Source organism: Sardina pilchardus, chromosome 21 (assembly GCF_963854185.1).
Source record: "Sardina pilchardus chromosome 21, fSarPil1.1, whole genome shotgun sequence".
NCBI classification, from domain to species: Eukaryota; Metazoa; Chordata; class Actinopteri; order Clupeiformes; family Clupeidae; genus Sardina; species Sardina pilchardus.
In genome coordinates, this window is record NC_085014.1 from 13,990,750 (window position 1) to 14,010,302 (window position 19,553).

At 40.8% G+C, this 19,553-nt stretch overlaps 2 protein-coding genes across 2 annotated transcripts; one reads left to right on the top strand and one right to left on the bottom strand.

The window, feature by feature from the left end:
* Positions 1–914: 914 nt before the first annotated feature.
* On the bottom strand, positions 915–13,873 carry itk (IL2 inducible T cell kinase). Its single transcript, XM_062524653.1, has 17 exons — positions 13,687–13,873; positions 13,448–13,552; positions 13,013–13,094; positions 12,472–12,582; positions 12,278–12,315; positions 10,414–10,565; positions 9,683–9,748; positions 9,537–9,591; positions 7,879–7,958; positions 7,271–7,410; positions 6,698–6,772; positions 5,012–5,180; positions 3,142–3,358; positions 2,849–2,913; positions 2,369–2,487; positions 1,765–1,922; positions 915–1,393 (listed from the first exon to the last, which is right to left on the bottom strand). The coding sequence occupies exons 1-17, from the start codon at positions 13,822–13,824 to the stop codon at positions 1,328–1,330; spliced, it is 1,836 nt and encodes a 611-aa protein (XP_062380637.1). The 5' UTR covers positions 13,825–13,873; the 3' UTR covers positions 915–1,327.
* Positions 13,874–15,792: 1,919 nt separating this feature from the next.
* On the top strand, positions 15,793–17,557 carry med7 (mediator complex subunit 7). The gene is made up of 2 exons (XM_062524654.1): positions 15,793–15,936; positions 16,497–17,557. Exon 2 carries the CDS (start codon positions 16,506–16,508, stop codon positions 17,256–17,258), a length of 753 nt encoding a protein of 250 aa, XP_062380638.1. The 5' UTR covers positions 15,793–15,936; positions 16,497–16,505; the 3' UTR covers positions 17,259–17,557.
* Positions 17,558–19,553: the final 1,996 nt, after the last annotated feature.

The following is a 19,553-nucleotide window of genomic DNA, read 5'->3' on the forward strand; positions in this document are numbered from 1 at the left end:
GCATTTTCTGGATATACACCAAGAAAGATCTTGCAATGCACCCTTCAGGATTCCATATCCCCAGCAGGCCAAGTGTCTAAAAGATGAATGATATGTAGGAATATTTTTCCTTTTAAAAACAGGCCTATACTGAGGTTCTGTAAACTGTCAAAATGCATCAGCTGTTTTAATTGATGACATGATGTCAAGATGGATAAATTAATCAAATATGATAATTGATCCCTGCTTGAATCACGCTGAAAAAAAACATACACATAGAACATGCACACACACAAGCACACACACACACACACACACACACACACACACACACACACACACACACACACACACACACACACTCACACACGCGCGCACACACACGACACAAAGGCTTTGCCAAGGAGAGTGTATTCAGTCTTCACTGTTGTCACAGTAACCACAGAAGGTATGTGGGTATAAACTTTACATTCACTGCACCAATCAACTCCAAGTCTGCGTGCAAGTCATGTCCACGGAATAGTATAAAGTGGGAAGTATATTGTTTTGGTTGTTTAGTATACTTAGTCTTCTACTAACTCTGCTTATGTGTGTCTGTTTTGTTTCTTACTCTTTTACTGTAACACCTAACCTGCCTACATTGGACTACCGATGGAAATTAGCCCTTGGGCTATAATCTTTCACATTTACATATACACCTTGTATATGTTCATTAATTGTCCTGAAATAATAAAATAATTTTGAAAAAAAGTATGTGAAAATGGGCAATCTCTACTGGCAGGCTTGCAGACTGCCAAGAGGTTCAACTTACACTAAATAGAATCATATTTTGCCAACAAAATAACAAACAAAAGAATCACAGCTTTCTGCACTACTACTTGGAGCTAAAATAATTCGAATCTATACAAGAAAGACCAATGAGTGGGAGATACACTGATTTGAGTAGTTTATTGATTAAAAACTGTGTACTGGACTGCTGTGAAGTTGTCAATTTAGTAAAGTACAAATAGCACATTTGTGCCCCCTAAAGGACAAAACCTCAGAGGGGGAAAACAAAACAGTACTTCTTCTTTTCAAAATACAAATCAGCTTGGAAATGAAATGAAACATAATCACCCATGCAAAACTTTTCTAATATATGAATGTCCACAGAAAAAAAAACATGTATCCCCACAAATAAAAAAAATAAAGATAATACAACTGTACAAATTGCTGGTGCAGGCATTTCATTTTCAATGATATAATATTATAATAAATAATATATTTTATATGCATTTACATGTTGTAATATGTACAGTGTACTTCTAAAGTTATATGTCAGCCTCAGTCGTGTTGAAGTTATGTCAGTTCAGCCCTCCTGCATAGTAGCCAGTTCATGCAACAAGACAGCAAAAGAAGGGCGATCCCCTGGTGTCTGCAAAGCAAAACACAGCACACACTTGACAATAGCTTTGGATTTACAAATAATAGGCATATGCCCATCTCCATGGCCCATGTAATTCAGATGTTTATTCATTATAAAGTGAAATGTGTGATTGATGCTATAATCCTGTTACAGGTTAGAGGTTTACAACGGTTCAAGGTTCACAACATAGTGGTATAATGTACCTACGCAGTTCGTAGCTTCTCAATGTTATTAAGTAATCAAATGGATACTATATTACAGAAGGGTTTTCTGATTTTAAAAATCGGCATCAAATGAATCTTTCCTATGGTTCGGTGTAATGTATGCTAGCAAGCAACACATCTTCTTAGTTTCTTAGCTCTCAAACGATGATGTCATACCTCTTTCCAACACCACTGCATGAGTTGATAGAGGGTTTGGGGAGCCATTCTTGGCTTCAGGAGTCTCATCCCGGCATTCAGGTCCTCCACCACCTCTGTGTTTGTGCGATTCTCGTAGGGAACGCGACCCTCTGTAAATATCTCCCACATCAAGATACCTGCCAGCATAACACAGGGCCATCATCACAGTGTACACTCTACCAAGATACCTGTTAGCATAAAACAGGGCCATCATCACACTCAGTGTATACTTGAGATGTCAGCATAAAACAATCCACCATCACAGTTCAATTCAATTCAATTCAATTCAAATCACTTTATTCATCCCCAGGGGACAATTAAATGGCACAAAGATACATTTATTCCACATATAGTACATAATTAATAAATAAATAAGTAAATAAATAGTATTCAGTATACAGTGGTCATTCTATTTGAGATGTCAGCCTAAAAAGAACCACCACAATCACAGTATGGCCATTGGTATACATATTTACATCAAATGAATGGATTTGTGCATATGAGAAATTTTGATTTCACCTTAATACAATAACATTACTTCATGTAGAATTATTTTAACAAGCATTTCTGGCAAATCACTCACCAAAAGCCCAGACATCTGATTTGCTACTGAATCGACTGTATTTGATTACTTCAGGGGCAGACCACTTAATGGGGAATTTTGTGCCATGGGAGCTAGTGTACTGGTCATCTAGGACAAACCTGTGAACGAATGATATAGAGACATCTTAGAATAAATATATTAATACAACATATATTTATGTCAGAGATTATAAATCTACGGTAATATACTGTATTTTGTTTTGGGAAATATCAAAATACCATTTTAGTAAATGTTTTTGGGACAGTAAGAGTCAATAACTTTATGACAAAATATTATGATATATTGATCTGTTTAAAGAACTTCAATACTTCAGTGACATTTAGAATTTGAATTTGAATGCATACATCATAATTTAACAGTAAAATGTATCATTTGTTTGTGATTAATTAATATTTCTCATTAAGTGACTGTTATTGAGTAAAGTCAGTTGTGCAGAAGTTGAGAAGTTGACCTTCTCACCTGGTCATTCCAAAATCTGACACCTTCACAGAAAGATCCTGTGCCACCAAACAGTTTCTTGCAGCCTACAGTAAAAAAATATCATTGAGGAAAACCTTAGTGAAACCTCCATACCATCTGTCACCATGAACCCACAATTGTTATCACAATTCACAACTGTTATTCCATGAAGCAAATCGCAACTCTGACGTGTCAGTTTGACAACTCTGCACAATTTTCCTTTCCACCGCACGCATCATTTTCTTTGAGAAAGGGCCACAGTTAAAAGTAAAAACAGAAATGAGAACAGCTACCAGATCCCTATGGATGAAGTTGGAGCTCTCCAGGTAGGCCATTCCTTCGCTGACGTCCAGGCACATTGACAGCTGTGTTTCTGGGGACAGCGCCCCCCGGTGGGAGCGCAGGTAGTCGTTCAGGCAGCCGCCCTCCATGAACTCAAACACCAGGTACATGGGGGTGCGGTGCATGCACACGCCTATGAGTTGCACAAGCTTGGGATGGGACAGCTTCCTGTGTGAGAAGAAGGGGGGAGGAGGAGAGAGAGAGAGAGAGAGAGAGAGAGAGAGAGAGAGAGAGAGAGAGAGAGAGAGAGAGAGAGAGAGAGAGAGAGAGAGAGAGAGAGAGAGAGAGGAGGGAGGGAGGGAGGGAGGGAGGAGAGAGAGAGAGAGAGAGAGAGAGAGAGAGAGAGAGAGAGAGAGAGAGAGAGAGAGAGAGAGAGAGAGAGAGAGAGAGAGAGAGAGAGAGAGAGAGAGAGAGAGGGAGGGGAGAGGGAGGGAGAGAGAGGGAGGGGAGAGGGAGGGAGAGAGAGAGAGAGAGAGAGAGAGAGAGAGAGAGGGGGAGGGAGAGAGAGAGGGAGGGGGGAGGGAGGGAGGGAGAGTTATGAGTGGATGAACAGCAGTACACTTCCGGCGTTGATGTTGTTGGTGTGTATGTGTGTGTGTGTGTGTGTGTGTGTGTGTGTGTCATTCTGTAGGCCTGACCACAAATACACAAAACATAACGTTGTAGCTTTTGAATTCTAAAGCATGTTTTTGAAGATTCAGCTGATTCTACACTAATGTGTAATGGAAAAGATCAGCATTTAATGTACGCAAAGGATCTTTTGACCTGAGCATAACTAAACATTACTTTAGTTTCTGTATCTCAGTGGTTAAGAAAGTGTTGGGCGGGTTAGGGGGGCTGTGGGTTATAAGAGTGTTAAAAAGGAACCTGAGCAACTTTGCAATGCTCTTACAGCATATGGTAGGCTATCAGCAGGTGATTGGTTTTGGTCTGCTCCCCGAGCGCCGCTGGTTGGGCAGGCAGCTCACTGCTCTGGGTTGTGTGATTCACCTCACTGTGTGTTCACTGTGTGCTGTGTGTTCACTAATTCGGTTAAATTGGGTTAAATGCAGAGAACTGAATTTCCCTCACGGGATCAAAAAAGTATATATTCTATTCTATTCTATTCTATTCTATTCTAGTTTGTTTTTGTAATACTGTCAGGGCCTATTATCTATTTTTTTAGAACAGAAATAGTGATGTGGAAACTATGTCTGAACGGGCCAGATGAAAATCAAACAAATGAAAAAGCTTTAACTGATCAAATGAAGACGAAAATGTTTAGCTGTTGGCAACAGTGTTTAAGAGACGTTAGCAAAGGCCGATGTGCGTATGTTTTTTTAAATCAAACTTAGCTAGCGTAGCTACAAGCAGCAGGCAAGTGTCTCTCATTGCATTTCCGACTATTTTGACCCTACACTTTTCTTTTTTCTTTTTTTAAACTTTTCTCTTTTTTTAAAGAGTTGTTGGGGTACTATATAGAACCATGCAGGCTTTAAAGAACTCTCAAAGGTTTCTTTGATGGACCCTTCAAAATGTTTAAAATGGGTGCCATATATATGAAGCATGGTTTTCAGTTCTATATAACCCCTTTCTTCGAAGAGTGTAGTCACACACAAACACACACACAACCAGTTTTAGTCAACTGAATCAAAATAAAAATCAGTTTATAGTGTCATATCAAAACAATTTATAACTTTTCAGTCCAGGAAAATGTTCTGTAGCAAAAGGGCGAAGTTCCCTTGAAAGCCCAGACCATGACCTCAGTGCTCTACGAGCAGAGAGCTGCAGTATCAGAGATTAAACATCCTGTGTTGTCGTGTCAACTAACGGGTCACTCACTTCATGACTTGAGCCTCCTCTTTGAACTCCTCCTCAGACATGGCTCCCTCGCGCACCGTCTTCACGGCCACCTTTAGGTGGCGCCACTGGCCCTGCCACACCAGCCCAAACTGCCCACTGCCCACCTCCTTCACCAGCTCCAGCTCCTCGGGGTCCAGCTCCCACATCTCTGAGAGACGGACAGAGAGAGAGAGGGAGAGAGAGAGAGAGAGAGGGAGAGAGAGAGAGAGAAATGAGGATATTAAGGGTGCAAAATGCATAGTTATAAATAAATATCCAAAACCTCATGACACAAATAATGCAGTGATCTGCCATAGAATATAAAGCACTTTTGGATATGGTATTTATGGTATAGCTTATTATATCACAACGACAGGTATTTGTAACAGCGAACGTATATGTGTGTGTGTGCACAGGGATGGGCAAAAATACATGAAAATGTATCTCAAAATAAAATATCAAATTGTAAGTGTATCAAAATAAACCACAAAATACAGTAGCCATGCCATGTATCAAAATAAACATTAAGAAAATTCTAAAAAATACTGCATTCTTATGTTCTATTCCTTCATTGGTGCATTGACTCTGTTGATTAAGTGGACAGTGTTTGAGGCCAACAGCTTTTACCTACGTTACATGTCATAGCCTAAATAGTGTATCAGAGACGCACTCAAAAAGTCACACCTGAACTTGTCAAGTGGTACGAAGTGCTCAAGTGGTACAAAGTTGCAAAGACTGCACGCACATCCAACTTAGTGCAGGTGCAGGGTAAAATAGATCCGTGAAATAAAGAAAACAAAGATACCCGCACACTGTTGTGGTACAAAGTCCCAGAGATTGTCAGTGCATGCCCAGATTGCTTGATATTGCATTGTGTAACGCTGTTGATCAGGAAGGATCAAGACCCTTTTAGTTGCTTTTACACTAACTGGGTACTGTGTAAGTGCTAACTGGCGTTATAATGATGCCAAGGAACATAAATATGATTTTATTATCGTGTTGCTATAGATGATTCATGGGGCAACTTTTTGAGTAATATTTTGCTGGTTAACTACATAATCGGTTCCGTGTGTTCTAATTGGATGATTCAATTTCTCAAAAAACTGATGACTAAAGTTCTCAAGAAAGTTAAGGATGGTTTAAGAGGGAGTGTGTTATCTGTGTGAGTCATCTACACCTTACTTATCTTAGACTGGATCATCTTCCTTAATCTCAATATCGTAATCACAAGCAAATTACTATAACTGTACTACAGTGTATGACTGTAAAGTCTTGAATTTCCCCTTGGGGATCAATAAAGTATCTATCTATCTATCTATCTATCTATCTATCTATCTAAGTCAGAACTCGTCAGAGGCTGCATTCATTACCTTTATTTTGCACTTTAATGATGTCATCACATCACCAAAACCACTGTTTTTTACCAAAAATATTTGGCAGTATTTTCAAACACACACACAAGTATTGTGGTTTGTGTGTGTGCGTGCGTGCATGCATGCGTGTGTGTGTCTGTATGTGTTTGTATGTGTGTGTGTGTGTGTGTGTGTGTGTGTGTGTGTGAGAGAGAGAGAGATAGAGTGAGTGAGAGAGAGAAAGAGAGAGAGATAGAGAGAGAAAGAGAGACTTAACCACAAGTCATGAGACGGAACCCAAAGCCATGGAGCGTCGGCACGTAGAAGCACTAACCTGAAGAAGGTTCTGTGATTTCCATAGACACCTGTCTTCCCCACGACACGCAGTGCCTCAGTCTGGTGATTAACCCTGGAGATTCACATCCAAAATTAGCACTCCACCATTTCATGTGAAACGTATTAGTATACTGGCCTCAATACAGGTGGGAGGAACACACCACCACTCTGACTTTGCAATACAGTTAACATAATCTCTTGTAGTTCTGTAATAGGACACAGTAATTATAACACTCTGATATTGTGATAATCCCAATAAGTCACATGTTATTGTGACACATGTATCACTCTGTTATTGTGATAATTCCAAACCAACGTACTGTATGCACATGAGTATGCTTAGAAATGCACTGACATGACCCCAGCCAAGCTGGGGTTGCAAAATTGTTTTTAAAACCATCACAATCTTTGAATCATGCATCCTGTACAGTGAGAGATAAACATCTTTGGCCAGATCACCTCTTCTAGGAACAGTGAGTGGAATAGTCAGTTCTAGGAGCAGTCTCCTTTCAGGTTCCAGATTCCTACCGGAAACATCTCTTAGATGTCATCTCTTGATCAAGTCACTCACCGGCAGCATTGTGCTGGTGGTAGTGTATGAGCTCTGGAATGGTGCTGAACAGGTATTTCTCCGCCAGGTAGAACTTCCCCTCCTCGTCTGACTGTCTAATCTGGTAATGTTTGACCCGAGGGTACTTCTCCCCGTTCGACCTACAGGAATGACACAAATCACCCCGGCGAGGCATTAGGATCTAGTAAAAAGATGGCTCCAAAGTGATGAGAGAGGACAACATTGATGATTGAAAAAAAATCAGAAAAAGGACAAACTAAACAAATGTTGGTAGTGAATCCAAAAGTACAATGGAATGACGGAAACAGGTCAAACTTTTTTCCCTCTCTATAGACTTTTTCAGTCTGTTCCCAGAGAGTTTCCAGTTGAAACATTCAAAACCAACACAGATACTGTGAAATTAAAATGAATCAGACTTGCGTTAATGCTAAAATGTCAACGTTAAAACTTCTATTTTTTGATTCCCAAGTTACCATTAGCTCAATGTTGTTTTCTGTGGCACTAGAAATTGCTTAGGAATGTATATGTTTGTTAATACAGTTGAAAGGGTTTTAAGGCATAGAGCCCTTCAGAGGCAATTTGAGGATAGCAAAAACACAAGAATTTACCCTGGGGCTTTGGTGAAAACAGACACAGTGTACACCCCGGCCTGCCTGGAGTCACGCACCATGAAAGCCCCCTCCTTGGCCTGAAAGAAATGTACATTCACGTTATCTTGATGGGCCTCAGCAACACACTCAGGCATCATTTGACCATAATTGTCAAATGCTTTGTATACTTCCCTATGTTGTAAAATCAATAAAACATTGCATTACAAAAAAACCCCATTGTTGATTGCCTTGAAGAAAGCCAATATATTGGTCCATGTGTTTTAACTAGTTGCCATCTTCAATTAAAGGCTTTTCCATACATTACTCTGACCAGAGTGCCTTTGTTCCTTTCACTTGTTGCTGATATCTTAGTTTGAAAGGTTGTTGATATATGAGCTCAATAGGCAGCATCCCTCTCCCATTCCATTGCTCCTAAAGCAATGTGCTGATTGAAAGGTGCTGCTAATCTTTCCATCAATTCACCTGTTTCCCATTTGCAGGGCCAGGACTGTGTACGAGCACTAGAGTTAGTTTTGAGCACCCATCTGAGCAGACAACTACAGTACAACAAGACCATGAGGAGACAAGCCATTAACACTGGAACTGCCCGGAATTTCTAAACTACAGTAATTTCCTGTGTTTTAGCCGCATTGTGAATAAGCCACAGGACAGTGTTTTCTGCCAGTTAAAAGAAACAAAACGATATTAATACCATGTTAATTGTGCCCGTGTATTAACCTCAGAACTGAAGAACTTTTGCAAAATTAATATATAAGCCGCAGTTAATAGTTCAAAGTCATTTTATGAAGAAAAAAAAAAGAAAAAAGAAATGAGTAAAATCACCCATCACAGTCTTTAAAGTATGGGAGTATGGATGAATGGATGACAGCCTGGTCAGTATCCTTTGTGTTCCAGTTGTGCTCTCTCCTGCTCAGTCATTGTGTGCCTGTACAGTGGGCCGAACACCTGCGTGAACCTCCGCATGTGAGACTGTGGTGATGTCACCACTATCGCCATGACAGGATTTCCTGCAACCGGTGTCTGGGGTTGTTGCAGAGCACCCAGCTTGCAGTGTGTGTGTGTGAGTGTGTGTGAGTGTTTCTATGCGGTTATGCTGTGTGTGTGTGTGTGTGTGTGTGTGTATGTGTGTGTGTGTGTGTGTGTGTGTGTGTGTGTGTGTGTGTGTGTGTGTGTGTGTCTGGGTGTGTGAGTTTCTGGGTGGTTATATTGTGTGTATGTGTGTGTGAGTGTGTGTGTGTGTGTGTGTGTGTGTGTGTGTGTGTCTGCGTGTGCGTGTGCGTGTGTGTGTGTGTGTGTGTGTGCGTGTGTATATGCATGCACACTTTTGCATTGCTCCTACAGCATTTGCAACTTTTGCAGCGCGACGACAGGAGGGAAAGAGAAAACCAACGATTACAAAAAAAAGAGAAAAAATAAAAAACCCTGTCCTCCATCTGCACAGGACTGGCGGTGGTACCTCAGTGTGTGGGCCATGAGAAAATGACCGCCCCCACCACCTTCTCCCCACCAGCCCCACCACCACCAGCTCTGCCTGCTATACCAACCCACTTCTCAGTTCCCTGTCCATCTGTTACAGTACAGCGAGAGAGAGAGAGAGAGAGGGGGGGGGGGGGGGGGGGGGTGACCTGGATGAGGGTATTGTGTTTGAGACCTACCTCTTTCAAAAGCAGGTCTTCGGCCTCTGTTCTGGTGATGTCCTTGTTGTACCATCTGAAAGATGAAAACATTTGCAATCAGTGTCCGTTCAGCAGCAAGTGTACGTGAATGAAAGCTATGTTGTGAAAATAACAATAAAACTCACGCAAATCTTGTAAAGTTGTCGCAGGATTTCTCCGCCACATAGGTGCAAGGCACCATACCAAAGTGTCTGGTGAGAGAGGCCATGCAGATTATTATCTGGGTGATCAGATGTGGTCTTTGGGGTTTAACGGCAGCTCGCTGCTCCCTAGCCTCTGTCTGCACATGAACTCTGTACAATTTTCTTTTCGTTCTGTGAGGCCTGGTTTGCTCAGTGAGTCAGTGACTAACCAGCTCAATCCTAACATGGGAATTTGTTTTTTTGCTCTTGCTGTGCTGCCTGTTTTCAATGTTAACACACTGTGCTTCCATAGACTCGTACGAGGATATAATCGTACGTTGAAACATCAGTCTGTGCCTGCACATCTCTGTACCTTTTTCACATCGTATCCATAGCAACCCAAACATCTGTGTGCTCTATAGGTCCCTCTTGTCCAACCCCATGACCAATCCTCTCCCATGAAGCAGCGGTTTATTGTCAGAAAACGCACCGGAGTAACAGCATACTGTGCGTGCTTATAGTATACTGTAAGTATACTTTTTTTGATCCTGTGAGGGAAATTCGGTGCATTTAACCCAATTTAACCGAATTAGTGAAGACACACTGCACACAGTGAACACACAGTGAGGCGAATCACACATTAACCCAGAAGAGAAGTGAGGGGTTAGGTGTCTGGTCGGGGATCGAACCGGCAACCTTATGCCTTATGCTTATCGCCTCTATAGTGGACTCACCCTTCCCTGTCCTGCACCGTCCACCAGTTGGGCTGAGAGCTGTCGGTGAGTATGTACTCCTCGTCCTTGTGCAGAGGCAGATCCGAGTCCTGCGTAGGGGCAAAGTCCTTCAGTGCCACCACCACCCTCTCCTGAGGGTCCGAGAACCGACGCTGCGAAAAAAGAAACAAGAGCCGACGGTAAAAGGTGGGTTGTAGGAACTTGCCAAATGACTTTCATTCAGTTCAAATGAGGGACTTTTTTTTTTTTTTGTAAGTAGTTCCCATTTATCGGAACTTAAGACTGTCAATTGGGGCAACATGCATTTCAAAATCATTGTGGTCGATATTGAACACTTAAAGCAAGGAAAATATCTGTGCCTGAACTGAAGTTACTAAATATTTCCGCAGCTGTTATAAATGATTCTGTATTTCCAAACCCTGCAGTGCCTGATAACTTTAATCCCTGTGAGTATCCAGTGTTCCTTCATTTGTATAGCGTGTAATATCCCCATGTAAATGACTTGTCATCGGTGTTGTTGTTAGAATGTTCTAGTGATCCAGAACATTGCCAGGCATATCCTTTTCATAAGCTGCTTAAGAGGACAGCTTCTGCCTCAAGATTTAAAGCAATTTCATGTTAGACAGGCAGCTTAACTGTCATAACAACATATCTTTTCAAATGCCTAACCTGTATAAACACACAGGAACAATTGTATATATACACAAATTGAAAACAAAATGTGTGTATGAGGTATGCAATAACAGATATTCAACACTCTTAAAATGAATGTGTTGTCCTTATCTGGACACAAAGATGTGTTAAAAAAAAGCTCATTTGTTTTAAGAGTGAATGTGACACAAAGAACTGAGAATTACGTATGGATAAATAACGAAGTAGTCTTTAGGGAAGGTATTCAAAGGTCCAATACAGATGCTCTATGTCCTTGTATGTCTTTAAAGTCACAGTGCAAGACTGAAGTCTAAAAATGCTCAATGTTAAAATGCTAAAAAAGACCTCCATTGGTGTCAGTGGTATAAAGGAAGCACTAAAATAAGACTTTGCCAACACACCTGGTACAAAGACATTATACAGGAAGCTCTCACACATCAAATGTGGCGTATAATGATGTAACACTCAACAAATATAGAAATGTGGTCCTCTTTGTGATATACTGTAAGAATCTTGATAATGTTCAACTCAGTGCATCTTTTGATTAGAGAGAATTTAAGCAAAATAAGCTGCAAGAAGCCATAGGTATACAGTGATTTCAGGATCGCTAAATGGACATTGTTAGGCACAACGCAAAGCCCCCCTTGACTGTTCTATACTCACTACGACCTCACAGCATATTGCTTTTCTAAAATGGTTACTACCGTAATCTCCCGACTATTAGTCGCGGCTTATACATTGATTTTGCACAATTTCTTCAGCCATGAGGTTCATGCAGGGGGGCAGTTAATATGGTGTTAATATGGTTTTGTTTCTTCTAACTTGCATAAAACACTGTCCTGCGGCTTATATGTGGGAAAGATTCCATAAAATAACATTAAAGAAGCGAGAGATTTTAAATGATATAGTCATAGATAATCATTCTTCAATTAAGAAATATATTTCTTCTATCAGAGGGGTTGCCAAGCAATGCCGAAACACAACACATCTAACTTTTGCCTGAACTTGTGGCTCAGTAATATACTGTAGAATGAAATGTGGTCAATGTGAATGCTGCTCTGAGGCAGGTTACAATGGCATTGGACGTGATTCAGTGAATCAATGAAGGACCATAACTCTCCGTTGTAGAAGAGGGAATTCTATGAGCAAGAGATTAACTATACTGCTGAAATACCATGCCGAAGAAGGAAATCGCCACACAAATCAGACGTACCTGAGGATCAGGTGTAGGTGGCAGGGGTTTCACAGACCCTGTGTGAAAAAAAAAACATGGTGGTTTAAACTAAATGGACCAGCAGTTATCAATAGCATGTAGACACACACACACACACACACACACACACACACACACACACACACACACACACACACACACACACACACACACACACACACACACACACACACCACATGGATGGCATCCGATGGCCAACTTGTCCGTGACATGACAGCATCTCCAGCGCCCCTCCATGTAGAGGTCAGAGTGGTACGTTGGGGACAAGCTGTTGTTCTTTGTCTCTGAGAGATAAAGGTAAGGAAAGAGACAACTTATCAACGTGTTCCACTCATTAATATAACTCTATGGACTCTATATACTGTAGCTTTGAAGCTCAATATCTCAGAACTACTCAAAATGCAAATAGAATCTTACATACTGTACTTCCAAGGGGATGATTTGTATTTCAAAAACCTCTGACATGAAAATTCAAAACATATTGAACACATACTTAACACAAAAAACTTAAACGCAAAATTGCAAAAAAAATCAGGCCGGTGAGTCTTCTCAATAATTCATACAAAAGACCAAAACACATGATTAAGCACTTAAAATCATGTTTCTGTGTTTAAGTGTTTGCAGATTGATGTGTTTATCTTGTATTGTGAGTCAATACAGTTTCAATCCCTAATTTCATCAGAAACGGACGGTCTATCCAGAATGCACACTTACCCTCTTTGAGCGCTCGAACCCATCTAAGTCGACAGTCGTTATCTGGAGCAAATATGTATAAGAAGTAGCTGTCATGAACAACCTAAATAAACAAGATAAAACAACGGTTATCAACCAAACCCTGTAAACACACACACACACACACAAACACACACACAAACAATGATCTATAATTCCCTACAGATAGTCACTGAACTCTGCCCTTTTGTGGCACAGTGGCATCTGGTTATACTATTAATAAATCCATGCAAATATATATGTAACTACAGAAAGACATTGACAGACACAGGTGTATATGGCATGCAACAATATCATATTTCATATATGTCAGTGTGAATTTCATTGGTGATTGCTTTATATAGACCAAGGCTAGATATACATTTTGCATCGATCAGAACTGAAGCAAAGTGATTTACAATTGTATTAAACACTCACCAGAAACGGGTACTTATACTTGCAGGGTATGGGCGCATTAGTGCGTACAATCTCTACACATTTGATCCGGGACAGCTCAATGCAGCCTTTTAAAACAGGCTTTTTCTACAAAAGTACAAAAATAACTTCTGAAAATGAAATAACTGTGTAGAATAGAGATTCAGGACAACTATATTAGTACTACATTGAGACTTTCAGTCCCTTGGAGAATGGTAAAAGATCCAAAGAGAAGCACTTACCCCTGGTCGCGGTTCTGAGTAAGTCAGTTGTTGAGTGCTAAGGACGAAAAATCTTTCTTTGTAATTGCATGGAGATGTTCTTCGTTTCTGCTGAGATTTCTTGTAAAGTATGTTCTTCAGTATAACTGTGGGGTACATTGTTAAATTCGCCACCTGACTGTCATGGAGAGAGCCGATTTAGCATACACAGTCACTCACAATAAATGAAGTACTCTTGAAAAGTATCACTGGTAGAAGTCAGAATGACTTCCGGAAAAAAAGATACAGAATGTAAACCACTTCCTTAGACACATGCATACTTGTGCACATGCACAAATACACACACACACACACACACACACACACACACACACACACACACACACACACACACACACACACACACACACACACACACACACGTACAGGCACACACAGGCGCGCGCATACACAGACACCTGCAATAGCTGCATAAACTATTGAAGCTGTATACACGCACTCTGAATGTGCTCAAAAATCTGAATATACAAATTACAAAATGAGAACTATAAATTAATTTAGAGGATCTAGAAATCTGCAAAAAGAAATCCATAAATACTATATTGCCTTTGCATTTCATATTATTGCAAAGACAGCAGAACCAAATAGACAGCACTTTGAAAAACTACACTTGTGTTTTCACATTTGATTGATCTGTGTCCTAATCAGTCCTAATCATTGATACAATTCCAGAAAAAAGTGAATGAATGAATGAATAAATAAATAAATAAATACATACTGTAGTGTACATACATACATACATACATACATACATACACACATACACACATAAATACATACATTCATACTTATACATAAATAAACAAAATCCAAGAGAACACCCAAATGTATTTCGCTTTACTGTCTTAGAGGAGTAAGTGAATCCAAAACAAAATTCAGTTTAAGGAGGTAAAATCAGAGAATTTTCTAGGCAATTTCCTTATGAAATACCAAACCTATTAAAGCTTACCTAAGTAGTTGGCAATTAATTTCTAATAATAATTGTATTATTACACTTACACTTTACGCCTTACACTTTATCAATCAATTACCTAACATAATTATGTTTCGTAGGCTATGCAGCCAAATCAATTAATTGATTAATTGTCGCAGGAGGATATAGGGCAGACAGTTTTCTGTGAATATCTTGAGAACCGTATAGGGCCTAGGTGGACCTCATGTTTTTTGTATGTTGGTATGAAGCTTTGTTATTGCAGGTATCTCTGGTTGACATGGTCAAAACTGCACAAAAAGTGGTCAAGAAGGTGTAGGATAATTATGACACCCTCTGAATGTATGCCAAGTTTCAAGGAATTCTGTTCATTTGGGACAATATAATAAATCAATATATGTGTACATTTTTTAGTAACTGTACACTACGCATGCACACACACACACACACACACACACACACACACATTGAGATACATGCAAGCACACACACACACACACACACACACATGCATACTGTAAACACACACATAAAAACACATGCACAGACAGACACACACAGCACACATATGCATGGATTCAAGCACATGCACACACATACACAGGTACGCACAAGCACACGTAGCAGACACACAGTCGTGAACACAAACACTTACAGTACATGCACACACACACACACACCAACACACCACACCCACATGCACACACACACACACCTTTACCCCCCCCCCCCCCCCACACACACACACACACACACACACACACCAGCGAACACACACACACACGCAGACACACATGCAGGGAAGCACTCATAAATGTTGCAGGAGTAGGGGATGGAGTAGGAGAGAGACAAATTGGCAAGCATGATGTGCAGGACTGAGTGGCCGTCATATTTTGTACCGCTTTGCGGTGCATCTTGTTTCTAATTCCAATTGACAATGTTTATTTTGAGTGGTGTGTCCCACGAGTTTTTCTATGGGAATGTAGGCCTAGTTTAACACAACAGGGAAACGTGTTTTTCAGCTTATACAGGTACTGTTGCTCTCGGTTTTATGAGGATCTGTATGATACTTTGTAACGTGGTTTATATCCGCCTCGGTTTTCGGTGCATCCAATCAAATACGGCGTTACTGGTGACCGTAGCTCCAATCGCCATTTTTAATAGTATGTGGGTAAACAGAATCCACTCCGTGAGCGCGTTTCGCTGCGGCGTTATACCGTTCTGAAAGTTCTGTTGATGTAATAGGATTTTGGGATTTCAGCTAAGGGCATTATAAAGAGGTATGTTTGCATATGTATTAGTTTCATACATTCCTTTTTTTCTGAGTGTGCTAACGTTAGATCTGCTTTGTAATGGCTTGGGGAACTTGGTAAAGACAGCCTTCAGAATCAGCTAGCTATGTAGTTAGCCTGGCGCTAACTCTCTACTTTGCTCAGTAAAAAAGTGCATTGGTGTTTAATGTTGAACCATGAGCTTCATTGCAATGTTGTTTGAGGATAGAAGCCGTTTGGAAACCGCACATTTGAGGAATACGTTTTGGTTAACGTTAGCCAAATACCTGCTAGCGGCTGCTAATGAGCTAATAGAATTGGCTGAGCTTCCTGGCTAATGTTAATTGCCGGGTATATGGTTTGCGTTTGGCGTTATCGCCAGGTGGTTTTACGCATTCATCATTGCGTGCTTATTGTTCTATTACAAATAACTGTTGAAGCAGCCTGTCTGAAAAAAATGTTTACTTTCCTTCAATGCGTAGTGAAAACGTTATAGGTCTTAATTACTGATAGCTGTGTGTGAGTGCATAGTATTCATGATGCGTCTTCTTCCTCTTCTGCCTTACCAGGGCGCCAGGATGAGTGAATCTCAGCAGGTGAGTGCCCTGCCACCACCGCCCATGCAGTACATCAAAGAGTACACTGACGAGAATGTGCGGAAAGGCATCGCTCCCAAACCACCCCCTCCCATCCGGGACAGCTACATGATGTTTGGCAACCAGTTCCAATGTGATGACCTGATTATCCGTCCGCTGGAGAGCCAAGGTATCGAGCGGTTACACCCCATGCAGTTTGACCACAAACACGAGCTGAAGAAGCTCAACATGTCCATTCTGGTCAACTTCCTTGATCTGTTGGACATCTTGATCAAAAGCCCCGGTAGCATCAAACGCGAGGAGAAGCTGGAGGACTTGAAGCTGCTGTTCGTGCACATGCACCACCTCATCAACGAGTACCGGCCGCACCAGGCGCGCGAGACGCTGCGCGTGATGATGGAGGTGCAGAAGAGGCAGCGCCTGGAGACGGCCGAGCGCTTCCAGAAGCACCTGGAGCGCGTGGTGGAGATGATCCAGAACTGCTTGGCATCGCTGCCCGACGACCTGCCCCAGCCAGAGGGCTCTGCCGCTGGGGGTGCAGGGGCCGGGGCGAGTGGGGGTCTCGCTGGGGCTTTGGGTGGAGCTCCAAGATTAAAATGTGAACCTATGGACGTGGAGGAAGCAGGTGGAAGCTGCATGGGGGCACACATGGACAAGACTACTGCTGTGTCCAAGAAGGACAAAGAATTTGACAAAGATGCAGCAATGTGCAGCATTATTGATGAGATGACCTGAGGTTGTTGTTGTTGTTGTTTTTTTTTCTTTTCTGATGTTACATTTATGTTGTTTGTTGTCATGTTCTATGTGTTAATTTGCACTGTGGGAAGAAAAAAGAAAACTACAGATTTCAAATGTACAGTGCTGGTGTATTTCTTACACCAAACCATTAAGAGTTAGTTGTTTTTTTTTGTTTTGTAAAAACACTGCATATTGCAGCACCCCCTTTTTAGAAGAGTAATTAGCATTATGTACTGAGTTTGTGGATCAATATATTGCCAAATTTGCCTTGAATAAAACAGTGAGTGGTACACACAGGGACCTCTGGATCTTGATCTAATTCAAAAGCTGGAGATTTACATTTTAAGGCAACGTTCTAGCCTGGATAAACCCAGATGAACCTGTTTGCACATTTGAACGTCCTCTGCAGGTTTGTCTGGAAAGGATTCCATTGTTTTACAAACCTTTCATTTGATGACTTCCAGTGGTGTTTCAAGCAGTGAAATGAACCTTAAATTGGTTTCAGAAGTGCAGCAAAGTGTTTTTTCCTGCCTGAAAAATAATCAAACTAAGAATATGAAATAGATTGACAAAAATTGAGAACGGTTTCTTGGTAACTCAGCGTAGTGAGGATGGTTCTGCTGAAGTGTTAATGTCAGTTGTTTTGCTCCTTTTAGTCAGTTAGATGTGAACTGAGATGACCCCCAAACAACATTATTTAATCAGGGCAGCTTGCTTCCATAACAACTGGGTGAATTCCTCACCTTACTGGATCAGCGCTGTGAGATGTCAAGGTTGTTGCACAAGCTGTCACTGCAGGGCCAGTAACACACCCAATTATGATTAAGTCATTTGGCGATGAGCTCGCTACTTCACTCCGCCACAAACACAAAGGCCAGTGTCATGTGATCTGTTAAGCATTTATTTGGTTCTGTGAGCCATGACGGCAGGCTTCTTTTCTGGATGACGGCCTTTTGCTGATCATGACTTTGTGAAATCACAACCCAGGGCTCGTCGCGTTTGTATAAGCTTGTGTAAGTGTGCCTTTCTCCCTCCATGTTTCCTTGCTGTTCTTCCACAGGTGCCAGGTTCTACTGGTTACAGTGAGGATATATTTTGTGGTTGACAGGGCAAGGGGGGAAAACACTACAATGACTGGATTGATTATTTATGTTTTCATGTTTATGTTTATGTTTGCTCCAGTAAGGATGTCGTATGTGTGCATTTTATTTTGTGAGGAGAGTTTGGGAAATGTTTCCAGTAGCATTATAAGGGGGTAGACTTAGTTAGCTTTGTGGTGGGCCTTTGAGATGAAAATGAGTGGAGGTACAAGGTGGGTGGAGCCAGGCTAAAACATGTCAACTAGCTAATATATAATTGCAACAGAAAAAGTTTCAATTGAATGTAAAGGACTCATTGATAAACATTAAGTAGGCCTAAGGCATTACCTGTTGTTAGTCGACCCTTCAGGCAATCCCTTGCAGACTGCACCAAACATTCCATTTTTTTTCAAGAGAACAAGCTTCATTAAAAAAAGAAAAAAAAATCTTCTACATCCAACCCCAAGAAACCGATGAGATTAATCTCATTTTTGCCCCAATTTCTGTAGATAAAACAAAACCTGGAGTGTATGAGGAATTCACAATTTTGTCCCTTACTAAGTGAAAAATTCTAAATGTATAGTAAATTTATGAAAGGAACTACATAAAGAAGGTTAATTAACAGTGGTTATTGTATAAGTAATGACCCTGACTGTTTTGATAATTTATTTATGACTTGAACTGAAGTGTGTTTATGTTCTACCCTTGAGTGCCTCATCCTAATGCTCAAGAACTATGACATAGCCTACTTATTATACAGGCTACTTAATGCCACATAATTAAACATTTTGCTCAAGAGGGAATGTGGGTGAACTACAGATGTGTGGAGATCAGGGTTGTATTTCAAGTAGGTGGTTAATTGTCAGATGTGGGTAAGTTAACCCAGGGGAAGTGGTAAACCTATAGATGGATAGATAGATAGATCAGTGTTTCCCACAGAATTTAATTCTATTTGTGGTGGTAGCGTGTTTGTGGGCAAATTTTAAACAAATTTCTGGATTCAAAAATCTGGATTTTGTTTAATATGTTCTTTAAACGTGCATGCATGTTTGTTGAGGAACAGAGAGGCTGAAAGGTGTGCATAGCTCTACAATGAAAGGAGTTCATCTAGTTTAAGTAGTACAACATAAAATCATTGTGTGGTGGTCAGTGTTGATATTGTGGTGGGCCGCCACAAATAAGTCAATGTATGGGAAACACTGTAGATAGATAG

What these genes read in the sequence shown, in the direction of transcription:
- itk (XM_062524653.1), bottom strand. Translation starts at nt 13,824, where the DNA reads ATGTACCCCACAGTTATACTGAAGAACATACTTTACAAGAAATCTCAG. An exon ending in GTTTTCACCAAAGCCCCAGG is followed by an intron (nt 7,411 to 7,878) that starts GTAAATTCTTGT and finishes TCATTCCTGTAG; the next exon opens with GTCGAACGGGGAGAAGTACC. An exon ending in TCAGATTTTGGAATGACCAG is followed by an intron (nt 2,488 to 2,848) that starts GTGAGAAGGTCA and finishes ATTCGTTCACAG; the next exon opens with GTTTGTCCTAGATGACCAGT.
- med7 (XM_062524654.1), top strand. Translation starts at nt 16,506, where the DNA reads ATGAGTGAATCTCAGCAGGTGAGTGCCCTGCCACCACCGCCCATGCAG.